At 40.8% G+C, this 16,931-nt stretch overlaps 1 protein-coding gene across 1 annotated transcript in view; it reads right to left on the bottom strand.

Moving 5' to 3' along the window:
• znf385d (zinc finger protein 385D) overlaps positions 1-10,404 on the bottom strand; it is a 100,424-nt gene extending 90,020 nt beyond the window's left edge. The window contains exon 1 of the mRNA XM_044035105.1: positions 10,380-10,404. Within this exon, the coding sequence (XP_043891040.1) occupies positions 10,380-10,404 (25 nt within the window). The remainder of the gene's footprint in view (positions 1-10,379) is intronic.
• Between the last annotated feature and the right edge of the window lie 6,527 nt (positions 10,405-16,931).

Genomic DNA, 16,931 nt, shown 5'->3' with positions numbered 1-16,931 from the left:
CTGCGACACGGACAGTCGTCCAGGTAGACGGCTAAGTCAAGCTTTAGCTTGACTTAATGGTACACCAACGATGCTCCCAGTCTCCGTTGTTTCCTTCTGTTAAATTCCCCTGTCCCCAGTGTGTCAGTCTGTCTTTGCCCTGTTCTGCCTGGCTGAACTAAATTGTTTTTTTGTCAATTAATACTGCGTTGAGCTCTGTGTTCTCTCTGTGAGTCCTCGTTTCTCTGCACCTTGACAATTACGGAATGACTCTGCCTTGTAAGAATGAAAACTTCTAGGAAACTTGCCAAGGATAACTTTAACTAACTAATGATGGAGCCGTTGCAAAGTGAGGAATGGTCTTTCCACAGAGCTGCCAATGAACTAAGGGTATAAAGGGTTCTGCATTAGTTCTTCTACAGGTCTCAGTGAACTGCCATCACTGGATTTAACCTCCTTGTGGCTTCAAGCTCTTCCTAAACCTCACAGTGTTTGAGGTGTAACAAAAAACAGGTAAATTCATTGTGGTTTGCCCCATCGATGTGAAAGGAAACGCAGCGATCCTAATCTAGCCAACATGCCCAAACACAAAGGCACATTCCAGCCCAGAGCAGCACAGCAGAGGTTAGTGTTTCCTGAGCCTGATCCTCTGTCACCAGCAGCAACCGAACAAAATCTAAGGCAGGGCGAGGAACTCTCAAAATGACAGCTGGATCAGACACAGAATCTGTAATTATCAAGTGTCAATATTTAACTTGACCTTAGCTTTTTTTCTTAAAAAAAACAAGCTAATATTTGAGTTTGGTCGTCAGCTTCTAAATTCTGACTGCACCGGCAGAGCCTCGGGTGAGCGGAGCGTCAACACTGTTGTCTCTGAATCCAGGAGTGTCACTCCACACTGAAAGGTCAGCGGGGATAGTCATTAAAATAACGAGTCTGACCGTGAGGACAGTCTAGGAAAGTTTAGGGAAAAGGGAGATTTTACAGTTTTGTCCTCAGCCGGGGTCAAATTTGATCACTTTTATTTAAGATGACTAAAACAAAAGCAAATAACAAAGGAAGCAAAGTCAGAGCCAAAAAAAATCAATAGAAAGCATTGAATGGGCCTCTTTTATACAATCTGGTGAACGAAGTCTTGTGGCCAAATCTGGACTCTCACACTGAGCTTCTCATACACTCACTGACAGCAACTGTGTGCCTGGAAGTGTGAATATGGAAGTGTCTGCGGTTATTAAATGTTTATTTATTTAAAAACTGAACCACCGTGGTTTTTTTCCCCTCTTCTTTTTATAACTTGAGGCCACACAGAAACGATTCATTTCAGTCTAGGGGTCTTTAAGAACAGCAAACACTAACCACTAACAAAAAATATCCACTTTAAAAATGAACGGATTAATCTGTGCACTTAATTTAAAGTATTTAAGGAGTTAAAAAACCCATAAAGCACCTGTGTTTACTTCCATCCAGAGAAGAAGAAGGAGGAGTCACTACTTTTAGTTCTAGGATTCAGTTCGGGATTTCGAGATGAATGCCACCGTACAAACAATGCTACTTTACTAACGTTAACTGCACTTTTGTTTTGCAGTAAATCAGTCGTACACATCGTACTGTTTCATTTTTAACTCCAGACAAGTTGCTATGCCATGTAAAGCGCTGTTATTGACCGGTACTGCTAACAATGGCTAGCCGGAGGTTGACGCTGCTCTCCAGTTAATGACATACAACGGGGAGCAGCACAATGTGGCTAAAGACGGACGCTAACAATGATGGAGTTCTGAGGGCAAGACCTCACTTTAAAAAGAAAAGTTGACCAATGGACTCCGTCTACGATAAAAGAGTGTGTTAATCATTAGCAAACAACAGCAAAGCGAACAAATACTTTTAGAACTGGCAGCAAATTAGCATCGTAGACGGACGCAGAGAAAGTCAGATAGCATCTGTTGTGTCATGAAAACACATTTCATATATATCTAAAGTTTATATATATATATTTTTTTACATATATATGTATATATTTTTATATATAAATAACGTTCTGAATCAGAAGCTTCCGTCTCAAATGTAGAAAACCTACATCCTTTCTGGTGTGTGAAGGCCACCGTAGTTTAGACGAGTTTCCCGTTTCTTTGTTTGTGTCTCACTATTAGAGGTCACTAATTCATAATGAACCTTTAAAGCTTCTATTAAACAATCATTCTACATTAATTCATTTAAATTTACATTTAAAACTCAATCATTACAAGCTTTAGATTTAAAGATGAGAAGATAAAAGCGTGATTAATCACAGTAAATCATCTGATTAATTAAATCTTGATAATTGACGTCATAAAATTAGATGTGATGTTATGGATTTTTTATCAGCGGCTATGAACTTGTGCTCCGTGTGCAGTGTTTCTGTGGTAATGTAGAGTTTTACGCCTTGATGGACGTCTTACAGTGAGATTAAAAACAAACACAGCCTCAAAATGAGGCAATAAAAGCGCACTAATCAATATTTTTATATTACCAACAAAATGAAACTATTTGATGTGAGAGGTTGTTGTGTTGAACCCAGGGGAAGACGGGAAGAAAAAAAGAAAAAAAATCACCCGACTCTGCAGGAAACAGCAGCAGGCATTGGTTTTCAACTACAAAGGGTTGAGGGGGAAAAAACTGCAACTGCAAAACATCAAATGAAACAAAACCAGAGAAAATATCACATTTTCATTCAAGATGTCAGCAGTGACACAACTCCCATTCATGCTAATGTGCTCAAGATGTGAAGGCAGTTTATGTCACGTGTCAAAAATCCGTCATATTATCTTCATGAGGCTGTAAAATATTGAACATGTGTGATTCTCAGCTTCGTCTAAAAATAAAAACATATTAATGCAGTTTTAAAGATAATCGTGTCAGTTTGCTTTAAGGCTCTGTTTTTTTTCCTAAACTAAATTTTAATTAATCAGATTAACACGAGTCAGTTGACACATTGAACCCGGGGTGTTTTTTTCCCGCCTTCACAAGAAGTTTAATGAAGTAGAACTGAGACGAGATGCTAATTCTGGAAACATTTAAAACATGTTACATTAACATAATTTCGACAGCACTTCATTTTAAGTTTTTTATAATCTTACCTTTACGCTTGGCCTCGGAAAATTAGCTATCAGAGGTTAGCAGAGCAGATTCTGTGATGCTAACGCCACCGTTGCTACTCCAACAATTGCTAATGTGATGCTAATGTGATGACCACCAGTGTTGGGTGCATTTTGTCCAACAGAAACACCACATAGAGGAGACGGGAGTTCGGGATAAGTGAATAAAGGTGATTTGGCTAGCTAGCGCCTGGCGGTGTATTTGTATATCACATGATTTGACAACTGCCACTTGGATAGCTCAACATTTTTCAACTTGTGACGCACACAATCGAAGGAACACTTGATGCTGCGACATTTAAAGATCAAAGAAAGATCAAATTTGAAAGATTTAAAAAGGTGATATATCATTGACAATAGTCATCCATTCCTGTATTGTGAGGGGGATCAGGAAGAAACCGGTGTCGAGTAAATCTATCGAGCTTTTTTCAAGTGGAGATCAAGATGCCAAACAAATATTCATCAGTGCCTTTTGTCTGAAAGTCAACATATCTACGTATTTCCTAAAAAATAACGTCATAAAGTGCAAGGGCAAGGATCTAAAACTGTCTGCTGTCTAAAAATTTAAAATAAAAGGACTCCAACAACTGCAATGACAATGGTGTTAATCACTTCTTTGAGTGGTTTTAGGAATCCTGGGTGTACCTACCATACTAGTCAATATTTGTTTATAAATGCATACATTCTGCTATCGTCCACATTATTACAATGTTGACAAACCTAAAAACTGAAAGTTTAAAACACTGTTGGTTCCGTTTTCGGGGGAAAAACATGTATATTTTTAAAAAACAATAATGCAGTTGACCGGTTCTTATTGGCTGCGACTCAACAACCAGCCGTGAACCGCAATCTCCGCTAATCCTAACCGTCAATATCAATGTTGCTGGTCTCGTAACTTGACTTTTAACCATTGTTATACTACATTTTGACACACATTAGCTTTGACACAGACCTAAATTGCTCGCCTGGCTTCAGATTGTCTTTATCTGAAAACAAATAAATAGTTTAGTGGTCGTGAAAGAGGCAGTAAAAGATACGAGGAGCCGCTCACTGGACAGGATGTGTGTGTCAACAGTATCGTGGCGAGCTTTAGTCTCTGTTGCTCTGCCCTTCCTGAGAAATTCACTTATCTGGTCTCTAGGGTTTTACTCCTGCGGCTCTGTGTCCAGAGAGAGAAGAAGGGGGGAGTTAAAATGATGTCTGGAGAACTGGTTTTAATAATTAATCATCTTGTGCCGCTCTCTCCTCCACCTTCCACCTCCTCTAAGCGTCCTGAACCTGGCCGCCGCCGCCGCTGCTCTGATACCATCTGTCCAGAGGAGCCGCAGGGCCTCCAAAATGAAAAGATCACTCTCCATTTCCTTCAGCAAATACAAATCCAATTATGAGATAAATCTAAATTCCAGTGGAATGCATACACTCGTACGGCCGGGCTGTGATTAACACCTGTATTTTCATGCACTTCCTGTTCCGTGAACCTTCAACGTACTCCGAGTTCAGAGGATGAAATCATTTAATAAGTCTCATTAAGACGAGCAAACGTAAGAACAAGGGCTGCGTTTAAATCGTTCTCGTGCTTTCAAAAGTCACACTTCCACTGATTTTCCACTTAACCTTTCTCAGATTACTCTTGTATTCTTATGAAATTACAACAGATCTCATCAGCGTGTGGCGGACGGAGAGAGTCTGGCTCCGAGCTATGCAGCACACACACACGTCAGTGGTGAGCAATAGGTGGCCCTTCGGCCAAAACTGGCCCGCCAGCATCAGTATCTGGGCCCAGCAGAAAATCTGATCTTAAATTGTTTTTCTTATCCTCCCACAAAAATATGGAGTTCAGAGCTTTTATTCTGAAAAATTAGGAATTTATTCAAATAGATTATGTTGCTAGAATTGACAGTTAACATAAACTAAACTCAAATAAGAATCAAATAAGCAGTAATTCTTAAAATTTAAATGATGCACAATAAATATTATCAGTACGAGTTTTTGTCTCGTGCACATTTGTCTCCGTAAAGAGCTGCTGATTAAAGACAACATCCACATTATTGTTAGTTTAAAGTAGCAAACGTGGGTTTTTGTTTGTGACTGAAGACGTTTTCAGTCACTGTCTGAAGATACGACGTTTTGGCTGAAATATTCAATCGCTTACAAAGAAAATGGCCCTCGGCCACATTTACCTGCACGTTTTAAAGACATTTTTTGACCTTAAATCACAATATATATCATGGCGTGATAAAACTTTGTGCATAATTAGCTGATCATTTACAGTCGTATCGGTAACATTTTCAATTGGTTAACAAATCATTTTTCCAGAGATGTTTGGTTAATGCAGCTTCATTTTTACACATGTTATTTAAAATACTCAAACATAAATGATATTTACAAAACAAAAGTTTGAGAAAATTCTGCACGGGGACCCAAAAAATATCTCCTGCGACCCATCTGTGGGTCCCGACCCACTCTTTGGGAACCTAACCCCAGCCATACCCTAATCCTGACCAGTGCCTCGATGACTAGTTCCTTTTATCCCACTTTTTAAGATTAAAATTCTCTAAAGACCTTGGTTGGAATTTTTTTCTTTAAATATTTTAAACTTCTCTAGAATTTTAAGTTTTAAGCATTTAAACATGTTTTATGAAGGATTTTTGTCTCTGTTTTTAACATCCACAATCCTGGTCTTCTGGACCCACTGTCCTACATGTCTTAGATGTCCCTCGTTTAGATCAGGGGAACATCTACAGTAAGACATGTGGGACAGTGGGTCCTCAGGACCACACAAACCCTAACCCTAAAACCTGGCGTCAACCCTTAAAAGCCATTTAAAATTGTGAGAACCAGACAAAACGTCCTCACAAAGACAGATAATTCTCACAGCCTACTAGAGACAAAGCGTTAACCATAACCAGTTTATGCCTAACCCCACTGTTAACCACTTCTTGAGGTTCTGCCTCATGATTAGGACCAGGTTTTGGTCTCAAAGGTCAGTGTTTATGACAGAAAAAGGTCCTAAAGAGGTGAGAAATGCACACACACACACTCACACTCCCTCCTCTATACATTAGCATACAGCGGACAGTATTTCTCGCCACTGTGAGTGTGTGTGCCACGCTGATAAACACAGCTGTTGCTGAATCCGATCCAAAAATCACTTCCTGTGCGCTCTGTAATCTGAGGTTAACCAAAAAGACGTCCACGTGCTGCTAAACGTCGACCGCAGAGCCAGACGCTGGAAGGTCAGGGTGGATTATTTTTCTTTTTAACTCCACACGCTTTTTAGTCTGCAGCGCACACACACACACACTCACACTCACACTCACATACACACACAGCCAATTAGTCTGTGACGTTACCGTTAATTTTACTGCCTGGTTTCAGCCTTTAAATCTGGAGGGAACACTCCTTTCATTGGTTTATTTAGATTTATTTATTTGTTTTCTATTACACTATTTCCTCGTCTTGTTTAACGAGAGGTCAGAGAGTCCTCGCGGGTTATTCATCACCAAATGTCACCTGCTATAAATCATTTAAACAGAAAGCATGTTGCGGTTAAATCACAGAAACGCAGAGTTATTAATCTTTAAACAGATACCATCTAGTTTCCTTCAGCGCCCGAGCAGCGCTGCAAACATAAAAGTGAAAATAATAATAAAAACTAACGGTGACCTTTACTCCTCACGTGTTTTTTGCTTTTTACACTAAACAGTGGAGATAAAATGGTTTCATGGCATTTTACGTCGAACAAATGCAGATAAAAACGACGGAGACAGACGTGCATCCAGCAGAAATATGACACTGTTATTATCAGTAGTTTATGTTCTGTATTTATGTATAAGAGTTTTGTTCAAGGCACATCACAAAAAATAAAAAGGGACTTGCTGTAAAATAAGATTTAGTCGTTCTAGTATCTACGGTAATGATTCTGGAAGGGTTTACACTCACATACCTACAACGGATACGTCTACGACAGTAACTGAGATTATATTATCTTAATTAAAGAGAACAAATTAATTCATTTAAAAATAAAAACTCAATCCAGCTTGTCATTAGTGACGACTCTGATACGGAGATCAATGTCACAACCTCAAATTTCTACAGATATCAGTCCAATACAGTCATTTTACTACATTTAGATGATATGCTGATGTATTGATCACCTACAGCCATTTACATAATCTCAAAAGACATAATTCTCCAACAGTGCGAGAAAATGTTGTATCTCGTCAATCCAGCTAATCTACATCCACACTGTTATTTTCACATGTTTTTTTTCAAAACAATGACAATATAAACGTTTTAAGTGAATTAATGTCACTCTTGACCACATTTACAGCAATATTTGCAAACTGAAAAAATGCATAACACCATAATCTAAATTAAAATTGTACTAATTATTTCCACTGAATGCCAAATGTTCCAATCTAAATGTTAAATAATTAAAAAAACCTGTATAGGTTTGCAAACATTGCATTAAATGTGGTTAAAAGTGACTTTTACACCATTAATTTTGTCACGGTTTGTAGTTAAATGGAGTTAAATTCAGCAAGGAGCAACTTTACAAACGATGCCTCATAACTTTTCTTATGCACCACAAAACTAATTGCAATATTTTCCCCCCAGAAAAAAAAAACATACGTCCTGGTGGCCAACAGAAAAAATAAACACGAGTGATTCCCATTAATGCTGAAAAGTGTGGCGTCCTGCCACAGTCTCACAGTTTCATAATGACGCAGAAACGTTTTCAACAGTTCCAATAACAACGCAGGAGATCACAAGTTAGCGTCTCACCCCATTGATCCATGTGAAACATCGCTGTTTGCCGTGTGCTCGTTGCGCCGCTACGCGCTTAACGTGCTGTCAATAAAGTCATTAAATATTCACCAGCAGCTGTGTGTGAGTGGCACTTGCCTCTCATAACTAATGATTCTGTAAAAACAACAAGATGAAAACAAAGCATGTGGGGGATCAATAGTGTTGTTTTTCTGTCTTCAACTGTAAAAAAAAGTTTTTTAATAAGAGATTCAATCTATTTCATACGGAAGAGTATTAGAAAAAAATAAACGGTATGAATTCTGAGATTAAAGTCAGAATTATGAGGAAAAAGACAGAAAGAAAAAGACTTTTTCTAAGAATTCTGACTTATTTACTCACTTAGTGAAATAAACATTAGCTTAAGTCTGTGGTATCCTTAGATCCTTTGACCAATGTCCGTAGATAACTGAAAACATGGCTGCCAGTAGTGACACAAGAGCAAAAAGACAAAAAAATAAAAATAATTTAAGCCATTTAACAAAAGACTGACCTCTGATCAAATCTGCACCTTCTTAAGTCTACAATATCTTAAATATACTAAATATGCTGTTTTCTTGCTGTGAAACAGTTTTGACACTTGAGTGTGAGTAGCCATCACTGCTAAGCTAACCACTAACATGTGACACAGTGAGTTAGCGTGAGTGTTGTGGTCGCCATTGTTTCTGTCACGTCTCGTCTTCCTGTGCGATAGCCTTAGCTCGTACTGCGCTTCTCTTTATTTTTGCGATTATCGCGACAGCCCGAATCATAAGGTTTTGGAATGAGTCAAATAAATGATGCTAGTTAGCTCCCCCTAGTGGCACTCTCAGAATAAATCAACGCTTTTTATCAAGATGTACGATAACATCGTAAAGTGTTGCGACCCGCGCGGACACAGTTTTTGGCCAAACTCTAAAACCACGCGGACCTGAAAAACACTTCAGCTTCCTCTTCACACACATCTGACAGCTTATTCATTTAAGAGGCTCACATCTCCCTTTTCCTCCCCCCCCTCTCTCTCTCTCCCTCCCTCCACGTCCCCGCGCCCGTGCGCGGCATCACAAGACAAAATCCGTCTCGCCTTTTACAAGCCACGGTCCGTAACTCCAGATCGCTTTAATCCTCCCGGATGAAAAAATAAAGTCTTTCAATTTAGCGAATCAGCTCGTTCACAAGTCCACATCCCTGTGTAATTATTCCTGTGATGTGACTGAAGCCGGCCGTGAGGGGAACACGCGGTAAGTCTTCTTAAGCCTCCTCCAGTCTTTATCGGAGGAACTAATGGCTGGAGCTGTTTTCTCTGGAGTCTCTACACGATGTATCAAGTGGCTCCTGAGGATGGCAACTCCGGGTTTTATTGGGATTCCAGAAGACAGCCAATGAAATCCAGGATCTAATCCAGGACTTGGATTCTCACCTGGGCTTGAATCCATCAAACCCTCGTGGAGCACGAGGAAGGAGGTTAATTCAACATTTCTAGGATGCCACGCTGCGAAACTTCACGCTCTCCTCTTACATTTCTGTCTGTTTCAGATTAGTTTGTGCTGTAACAACAGTAACCAGGTCGTCTTTAGTTACCAGGACAAGAAACAGCTTCAGGAGAGAGGGAGGGAAACGTGTCCCTTACACACTGGATTAGACTGTGATGAAGCACGTGAACATGAACACATGAACACACAGGTTACACACGCGGCTAATCATTTCAGGGCTCTGCATTCACTTACATTTATCCCTTACCTTAACCTCAGCCCTAAACTTTAACCAGATCCCTTAGAAATGAAGTTCTGCCTCATTAGGACCAGGCTTTGGTCTCCATGAGGACTCACAAGGTCAGTGTTTTTGCCAGGAAAGGTCCTAATGACCTACACACACACACACACACACACAGTCTGGTTTCCATGACTTCAGAGGACATTACATTCATTTTCTGGAGACTTTAATAAACCTTAACCATAACTACTAATAACTCTAACGCAACAAGTCTTCACCTTCAAATGTAATAATTGACATTATGGGGACTTTTTGCTTTTCGTCCTCATGCATAAGACAAGTCCCCGTAACGTGAGTGTGTAACACACGTAGGTCCCCGCAACATGAGTAACATCTGGTACAAAGCATTATCCCTTACCTTAATCTCACCACAATTCAAATCTCAACATTAAACTCTAACCAGTCCAAATGAAGTTCTGCCTCATTAGGACCAAGAGGACTGACCTCAGGTAGACACACACACACACACAGTGTGGTTTTGGTTGCTTCAGAGGACAACCTATCTTCACCTGCGACATGCGTCCCCATGAGGAAGACAAGTCCCCGTAACGTGAGTGTGAAACACAAATGCCGGTCCAGCTGAAACAAGGGAAATCCAAGGTGTGTAACTTCTGCTCTTCACACTCGTCCTCCTCTGATGAGAACCAGAGCGTGTCTCTCTCTCTGTCTCTCTCTCTCTCACACACACACACACATTAACAAACTCACCAAAGAACATGCTGCTGCTCTCCATCTCTGCTGCTGCTGCTGCTGCTGCTGCTCAGGTTTGTGTCTCTGTTGCTGTTGCTGCTGCTGTATTTCCTCTCTGGTGCTCTGCCAGTGTGTGTGTGTGTGTGTCCATGGACAGCAGCCTGAGCATGTCTCACACACTCCTCATACAGTGTGTGTGTGTGCGTGTGTGTGTGTGTTCAGTCCAACAGCAGTGTCAGTGTCTGGTCTGCATGCTCTGCTCTCAGCTCACTGCTGCTGTCTGTGGACCTCTGTATCTCTCTCTCTCTCTCTCTCGCTCTCTCTCTCTCTGGTCCTCCCTTGCCTCTCTCGTCCCCTCCCCTCCTCTTTAGTTCTTCCCCTCCCTCCACCCCTCGCTCTCTCTCTCCCTCCCTCCCTCCTCTCAGGCCCCTTCACGCGCTGGATCCTCTGCTTCTTACTCTTCTCTCTGAGGTATCTGTCTACATTTTCCAGCAACAGTCTCTCTCTCTCTCTGTCTCTCTCTCTCTCTCTCGCTCTCTGTGTGTCTCATTTGTGTTTTACTTGTCAACCTAAGCCTCTCTCTCTTTCTCTTCCGCTCACACACACACACACTGTCTGTCTTTTATTTTTTGATCTTCTTCCCCACTTCTATCTCCCACTCCCTTTTTCTTTATTCTGACTGTTCCCTCTCTCCCCCCTCCACATCTCTCTCTCTCTTTTTATCTCCACCTCTGTACATGTATATGTTTATAGTATCACGTGCCCCCGACCCCCTTCTCTTTTTCTTTCACTCTCTCTTTTTTCCCCGCTGCACATTGATATGCAAAGTGATTTCTGGGTGAAATCAGGCTACGTTCCAAAATGAGCGACAACACACGTGGACGACTGAATCCATGGGAAAAACAGTCTCCGTGGAGAGAGAGCGCCGAAGTAAAGCTGTAGTATGTTACTTATAAAGATGTAAACAAAGGTCTGTTATATTCAAATCACTGGCCAATGAGTTCACACAATAACGATTGGAGTTTGACTGAAGACTTGTAATTAAAGTGTTGTATAAATGACACTATACTACTATAAACGTGTCATAACAGATTCAGATATGTTCTGTCTAAACCTATAACTTGACCCTTGAAACTGTCTCTACCTCGTGTCCCTCTTTCTCTCCTCTGTACCCTATTTTTCCTTTCACCACAACCTGTCTCGGCAGATGGCCGCACATTTTAGAGTCTTGTTCTGTCGGAGATTTCTTTGTGTTAAAAGGGAACTTTTATCTCTCTACTACACTACTCTAGTGTTTGCTTATTGTGTGTAACATATAATAACATTAAAGGTTTTCTGTCTTACTATGTACGGATAATGTATGTTGTGATTTGGTGCTATACAAATAAAAGGAAATTGAATTCAAAACACAAAGAATTTGTCAATTCTTTTGCTCAAAAAAAACAGTTGTTTAGCAGTTTGACCGCGACAGAGGATCGGTGGTAGAGGAGTAGAAAGGTGAGGGTTCAACTCCTGGCTCTGCTATTAAAATGCTGATGTGTCTACAATGTTGACAAGAGTGCTCAGTCAAATCGTGAATGGGTGTGAACACAGCCGCGTGAATGGGTGTGAATGTCAAAACTGTAGTTTAAAGCAGCTTTTTAACTGGTCATCAAGACAAGAAAAGCGCTGCATAAACTGACAGGATTAACATTTCTTGTCCTCAGCATCATGATTCCCATTGCCAGTGTTTGTTCCGTTGTGTAAATTGTGACGAAAATGAGTTTGGGGGAAGAAATAAACAGCAACACCGCCATAGCCCTGGGTGATACTGTGACTCATGTTACTGCGTAACTTCAGTCTCTCATCAACAGTTTAGATGATGTGATTCATGAAATCAATGTTATTGAGCACTGTTCCGAGTTCTGAAAAGGACCGACCAATTCCCATCACTAATGCTAATGCTATGCTATGCTAACGACCAAAGGGTGGATCGCGTTGTCGTCGCTGGTAAAATTGGAGCAGACGAAAATGAAGTTAACGCAGGTGGTTCCATTTACATCGCTACTCGGATTTACGAGTTCCCGAGTTCACCGTGTTCCAGTCGAGAAGTCGGAAACGCAAATGTTTGTCAGGCTAGCCATTGTTCGCAATTTTGCTACACAAAAACATGTAGCATTAACTCTACAGTTCAAAATGAATTTACTGCAAAACAAACAAGACAGAATTGTTATTGACGAGAAAAAGTTGCAGTGTTTTTGTCTTGGAATCCAGAAATATGTGAGGTTGCTCCGAGCGGACTACAAATGTAATGTTAGCATTACATTGCCGTTGATGCTGATCGGTAAACATGACGTACTTGCAGGGTGATTCGTCCTGAGAATGAATGCCGATTAAAACACATTCCTACGAGTAAAAAACAAGTTTAAGCCCTGGATTAAATGTTTTACTTCACCAGTGATAATGCGGTACATGTGTGAACGCCACAAGGTTGTTATTTGTTTTTATTTGACCGAAAAACAAAATGTCTGCAATCCGATATCTCAAACCTCATTTTCTAACTGTAGTTTATTTCTTTTTTGGAGTTTGAGCTCTATGGTGTTTAGTTTTCTGTGTGGGAGTGTGTTTGTGGGAGCATTAGGACTGATCTCTCACACACACACACACACACTCACACACACACAGTTTGTCCTTCGCTTTTTTACAGATAATCAACCGTCAATTTGAGTCATTCATTTCCACAAAAAAGGGGCTACTTTGCACTTTGGTGTCGCTTTAATTCAAACGAGGACAAATCTCTGCTGCCGCTTGCGATGCCTTCACTGTCCGAGGTCGTTTATCGCCGGGTAATCGGGTTTTTCTCTAATCGCCTGCTTCTAATCATTGAAACCAGGTTTGCTGTTTGCATGACATCAGAGAAACCAGATTACTGCAGAAATCTGATAGTAACACAGTTACTTAAGTGCAGGTAAGTGCTGTGAGTGATTCTGTCTTTGTGTGCCGGTCCTTTTGTTTAACACTTTCTGCTCTCTCGCTCTCCCTTGGTTAATTAAGCTCGCTCTTTTCTCATGTGTTCACACAGACTGTGTTGCTGTTTCACTCCCTTCTGTCTTGTTTTGTTTTCACTTAATATCTTTTGCTCTCTTCATGCTGCTCCTCTCTTCCCTCTGTGGATGGTTGTAATCAGAGTCAACAGGAGCTGATATCAGGCTGCTGCTGCTGCTCTGCAGCCCATCTCTATCTGAGGGACACACACTCACACACACACACACAGTGTTTAGAAACCTAACACAAACCATATGTCGTCTACAGACATAGATACAGACGCAAACACTCAAAAAAAGGCCAACTGAACCAAGAGATCGACACATAAGCTGCTCACCACTGCGTTTACGTGCATGTTAAAAGTCCAATTTTAGACAGACTAAGACAGTAATTTGGTTTTTTAATCTCATGTAAACACGTTAGTCCGACTAAAATTGAGCTAGTCTTAGTTGGACTAACATATCTGGATAATGCGATTCATAGTCCGATTACTCCTGCATGTGTACGCTTAGTCAGACTGGAGTCGGACTTGTCGTACCAGGAAGCAGAATTCAGAAGTCATACGACGGCAGCGTCTTTCTTCCACAAGAGCCGTGCTCCATCTATTTTGTATCACGATTTTTTTTTTATTGACAGCGTTGCAGGAACAGACGCGACCTTTTCTTCCTCAGCCCTGTGTGGATTTTGTGATGAAGTCTGAAGACAAACAGCTGCTTGTTGTGTGTTATTTACTGTGTTATAGACCATTTTCATTCGTACATAAACAGTGAAGCATTTACAGAAATGTCACATTTTCTTGTTCTAGTTGTTTGTTATAATTAACTGGACCTGAAATGAGCTTCCCCTGTTTCAAAGACTGGTTGTTACCTCCTGATTTCAAGAGGCGCGACCAACCGACATAGATGAAAATGCCTCTGCACGCAACTGAATAGACCTACAACCAGTCAGACCAATGTTCAGGATGACGCATGAAGAGCAATGTCGAACTGATCCTGAAACCAGCGCTTTGTGATTAGTAGATTCTGAAGTTGGACAAACCGAGTTCACCGAGGCTAGTCTCTAAATGTTAGAGGACACGAGGACTTCGGGCAAACGAAATCTCTAAAAGTCACTCCAGAATCTGTTCTGCTGGTTCAAATCTTTGGGAAATGGGAAACACACCAGTCAAAACTGTCCCAGTGACATCACTGTTGTTATAAACACAGCCAGACAATCTCCCGCCACCGTCGTCTTCATACATGACTGACAAACTCAGGAAAACAGGATGTCACACTGACACAAGTCTCATGTGCTCCTCTCTCACACACACACACACACACACTCACAACTGTTCATCATCTTTCAAAACAAAGTTGGTCCCCACGCCAAACATTTTGGGAAACACTGTGCTCTGTATTTCCCCTGCACATCCACGGATTTCCAAACAACACAGCAGATGTGCAAACAGAATCCAGATTAAGCAACAGCAGCGAATGTGGACGCAGCAGAACAGAGCAGAGCGCTCGTTTGTTGACAGAGTATTAAAAGTATTAAAACTAGCTACGTTTTAGAAATACAGAGTCACAAGAGAACCTGCATAACTTTAGAATGTTATGGCCTGGAAGCAGCGTTTTGGGAGACCTAAAATGTGTCTGAAGTCTACGACGTCATAGGCCTACCTTTCGCTCATGCATTCGATGTCTCCATCTTCATCCTCATCGTCTTCTTATTCTTATCTGTCTTCTCCATTTTTGGTGTTTTTCTGTCTGAATAAATGTCTCGAAATGATGAAAACAAAGAAGAATGAAGGAAGAAAAAGATCGTTTTTTGGAAAGTCCAGGTTTTTGCTTTGTTGTAAAAAAGTCCTGAGAGCAGAAACAGAGGTGCAGGAGTCAGGTGGCTCTGATCAGGGTTCGTTTGCTGCTTCAGGTCTGGTCTGGTTGATCAGCAGATGAGTCTCAGGTGTGCAGGTGAGATGAGGGCAAGCAGGTGACCACACACACACACACACACACACAGAGCGAGAGAGGAAGAACTAAGGGAACAATAACAGATTTTTAAAGCACTTGTCAGGTCACTCAAAGAAAACAAAAGAAAGGTGATTAGTAATAAATAAATCAATTAAATGAATTAACGGGTGTTAAAACAACAGTTTGAACAGGTGGGTCCTCCCTCACATGTCCTCAAAACAATGCAATAAATGCTGGTCCCCACAATGTATTTAATACCTGCACAACACACACACAGAGGCTGATAAAGAACTGAGCCTTTAAATATTTAAATATGCCCATGATGCACTCTGAAACAAACACAATCAGCAGATTCTCAAAACACTTGAGCTCAGACAGAGTATGCGAGAAACCGCTCACACACACACACACTTGTTTTTATATCTTAGTGAGGACACATCATAGACATAATGCATTCCCGAGCCCCTTACCTTATCCATCACAACGTTAAGCACCCAACCCTAATCCCAAAACCTGGTCTTAACCTTGAATAAGTCCTCGTGGGGTCCAGACAACGATAGGTTTGCTTACGGACCTCCCAAAGATATAAATACAAACACAGACACACAAACCAACCAGAGCTAAAACATGACTCCATAACCTTAACCATAACTTACCCTTACCTTAACCTCACCACAATCCAAACCTTAGTCCTTAACTTAAACAGTTCTTCAGAAAAGGAGGTTCTGACTCATTAGGAACCAGGTTTTGGTCTCCATGAGGACTACAGGCCCCGACACGGTCAGTATTTTTGAAGCATGTGAATCTTCACACACACACACACACACACATGTCGCCTCCACGTGTGCAATATGTAGAAAATATTAAATCATACTTATCTAAATAAATAAATCTATATGTTCTATAAACAAATGCTGAGGATGAATAATTGATGAGGGAAGTGTGTCTGCAGTGATGTGCAGATGTGCGATGAACAAGTAAACACAAAACAAACCACACAAATACAACTCTTTTATGTGGACAACAATGACGATCAAGATGAAAACATGTTTGTTTGTTTGTTTGTTTAAAAAATACTCATTAAATAAAAAAAAAGTTGTTTTTTTTTAATTTTAGAGGATGTTTGTGAGATGACACGTCGTTAATAATGAAAACTGTCCATCAGTATTTATTTTTATTGCACAAAGACATTTCTTCGTACACATGTAAACAGAAAACAAACATGATTTAAATAGAAACACCTCTGGCTTCTTCCTGTTCCCACGCTGCATGTTAATGATGACTGGGTAAATTGTGGTTCCCTCGCCTGATGTTATCACCATGAACGTGGCGGTTTTTTATTTTTTCTCCGCTGCCCTTTCCTTTCTGCTCGACTCGGGACTCGAGACCGGAGACGTAGAACACACACACTCAAAGGTCATATTTACACCTGCTGTGTGGATACGTTAGTCACGTAATAGCCTCTCATTCACAGACACTGACGGACGTTAACAGTGTTATTAATACGATCACATCTCATCAGTGAGATTCACACAGCAGCTGTCATTCATTTATAAATCATCTGCTGCTTCTGCTGCTTATTCTTCTTCTTCTGCTG

The sequence above is a fragment of the Solea senegalensis genome, linkage group LG9, assembly GCF_019176455.1.
Source record: "Solea senegalensis isolate Sse05_10M linkage group LG9, IFAPA_SoseM_1, whole genome shotgun sequence".
NCBI classification, from domain to species: domain Eukaryota; kingdom Metazoa; phylum Chordata; class Actinopteri; order Pleuronectiformes; family Soleidae; genus Solea; species Solea senegalensis.
Note: the sequence above shows the minus strand (reverse complement) of the source record. Positions and strands in the feature narration are given on the sequence as shown.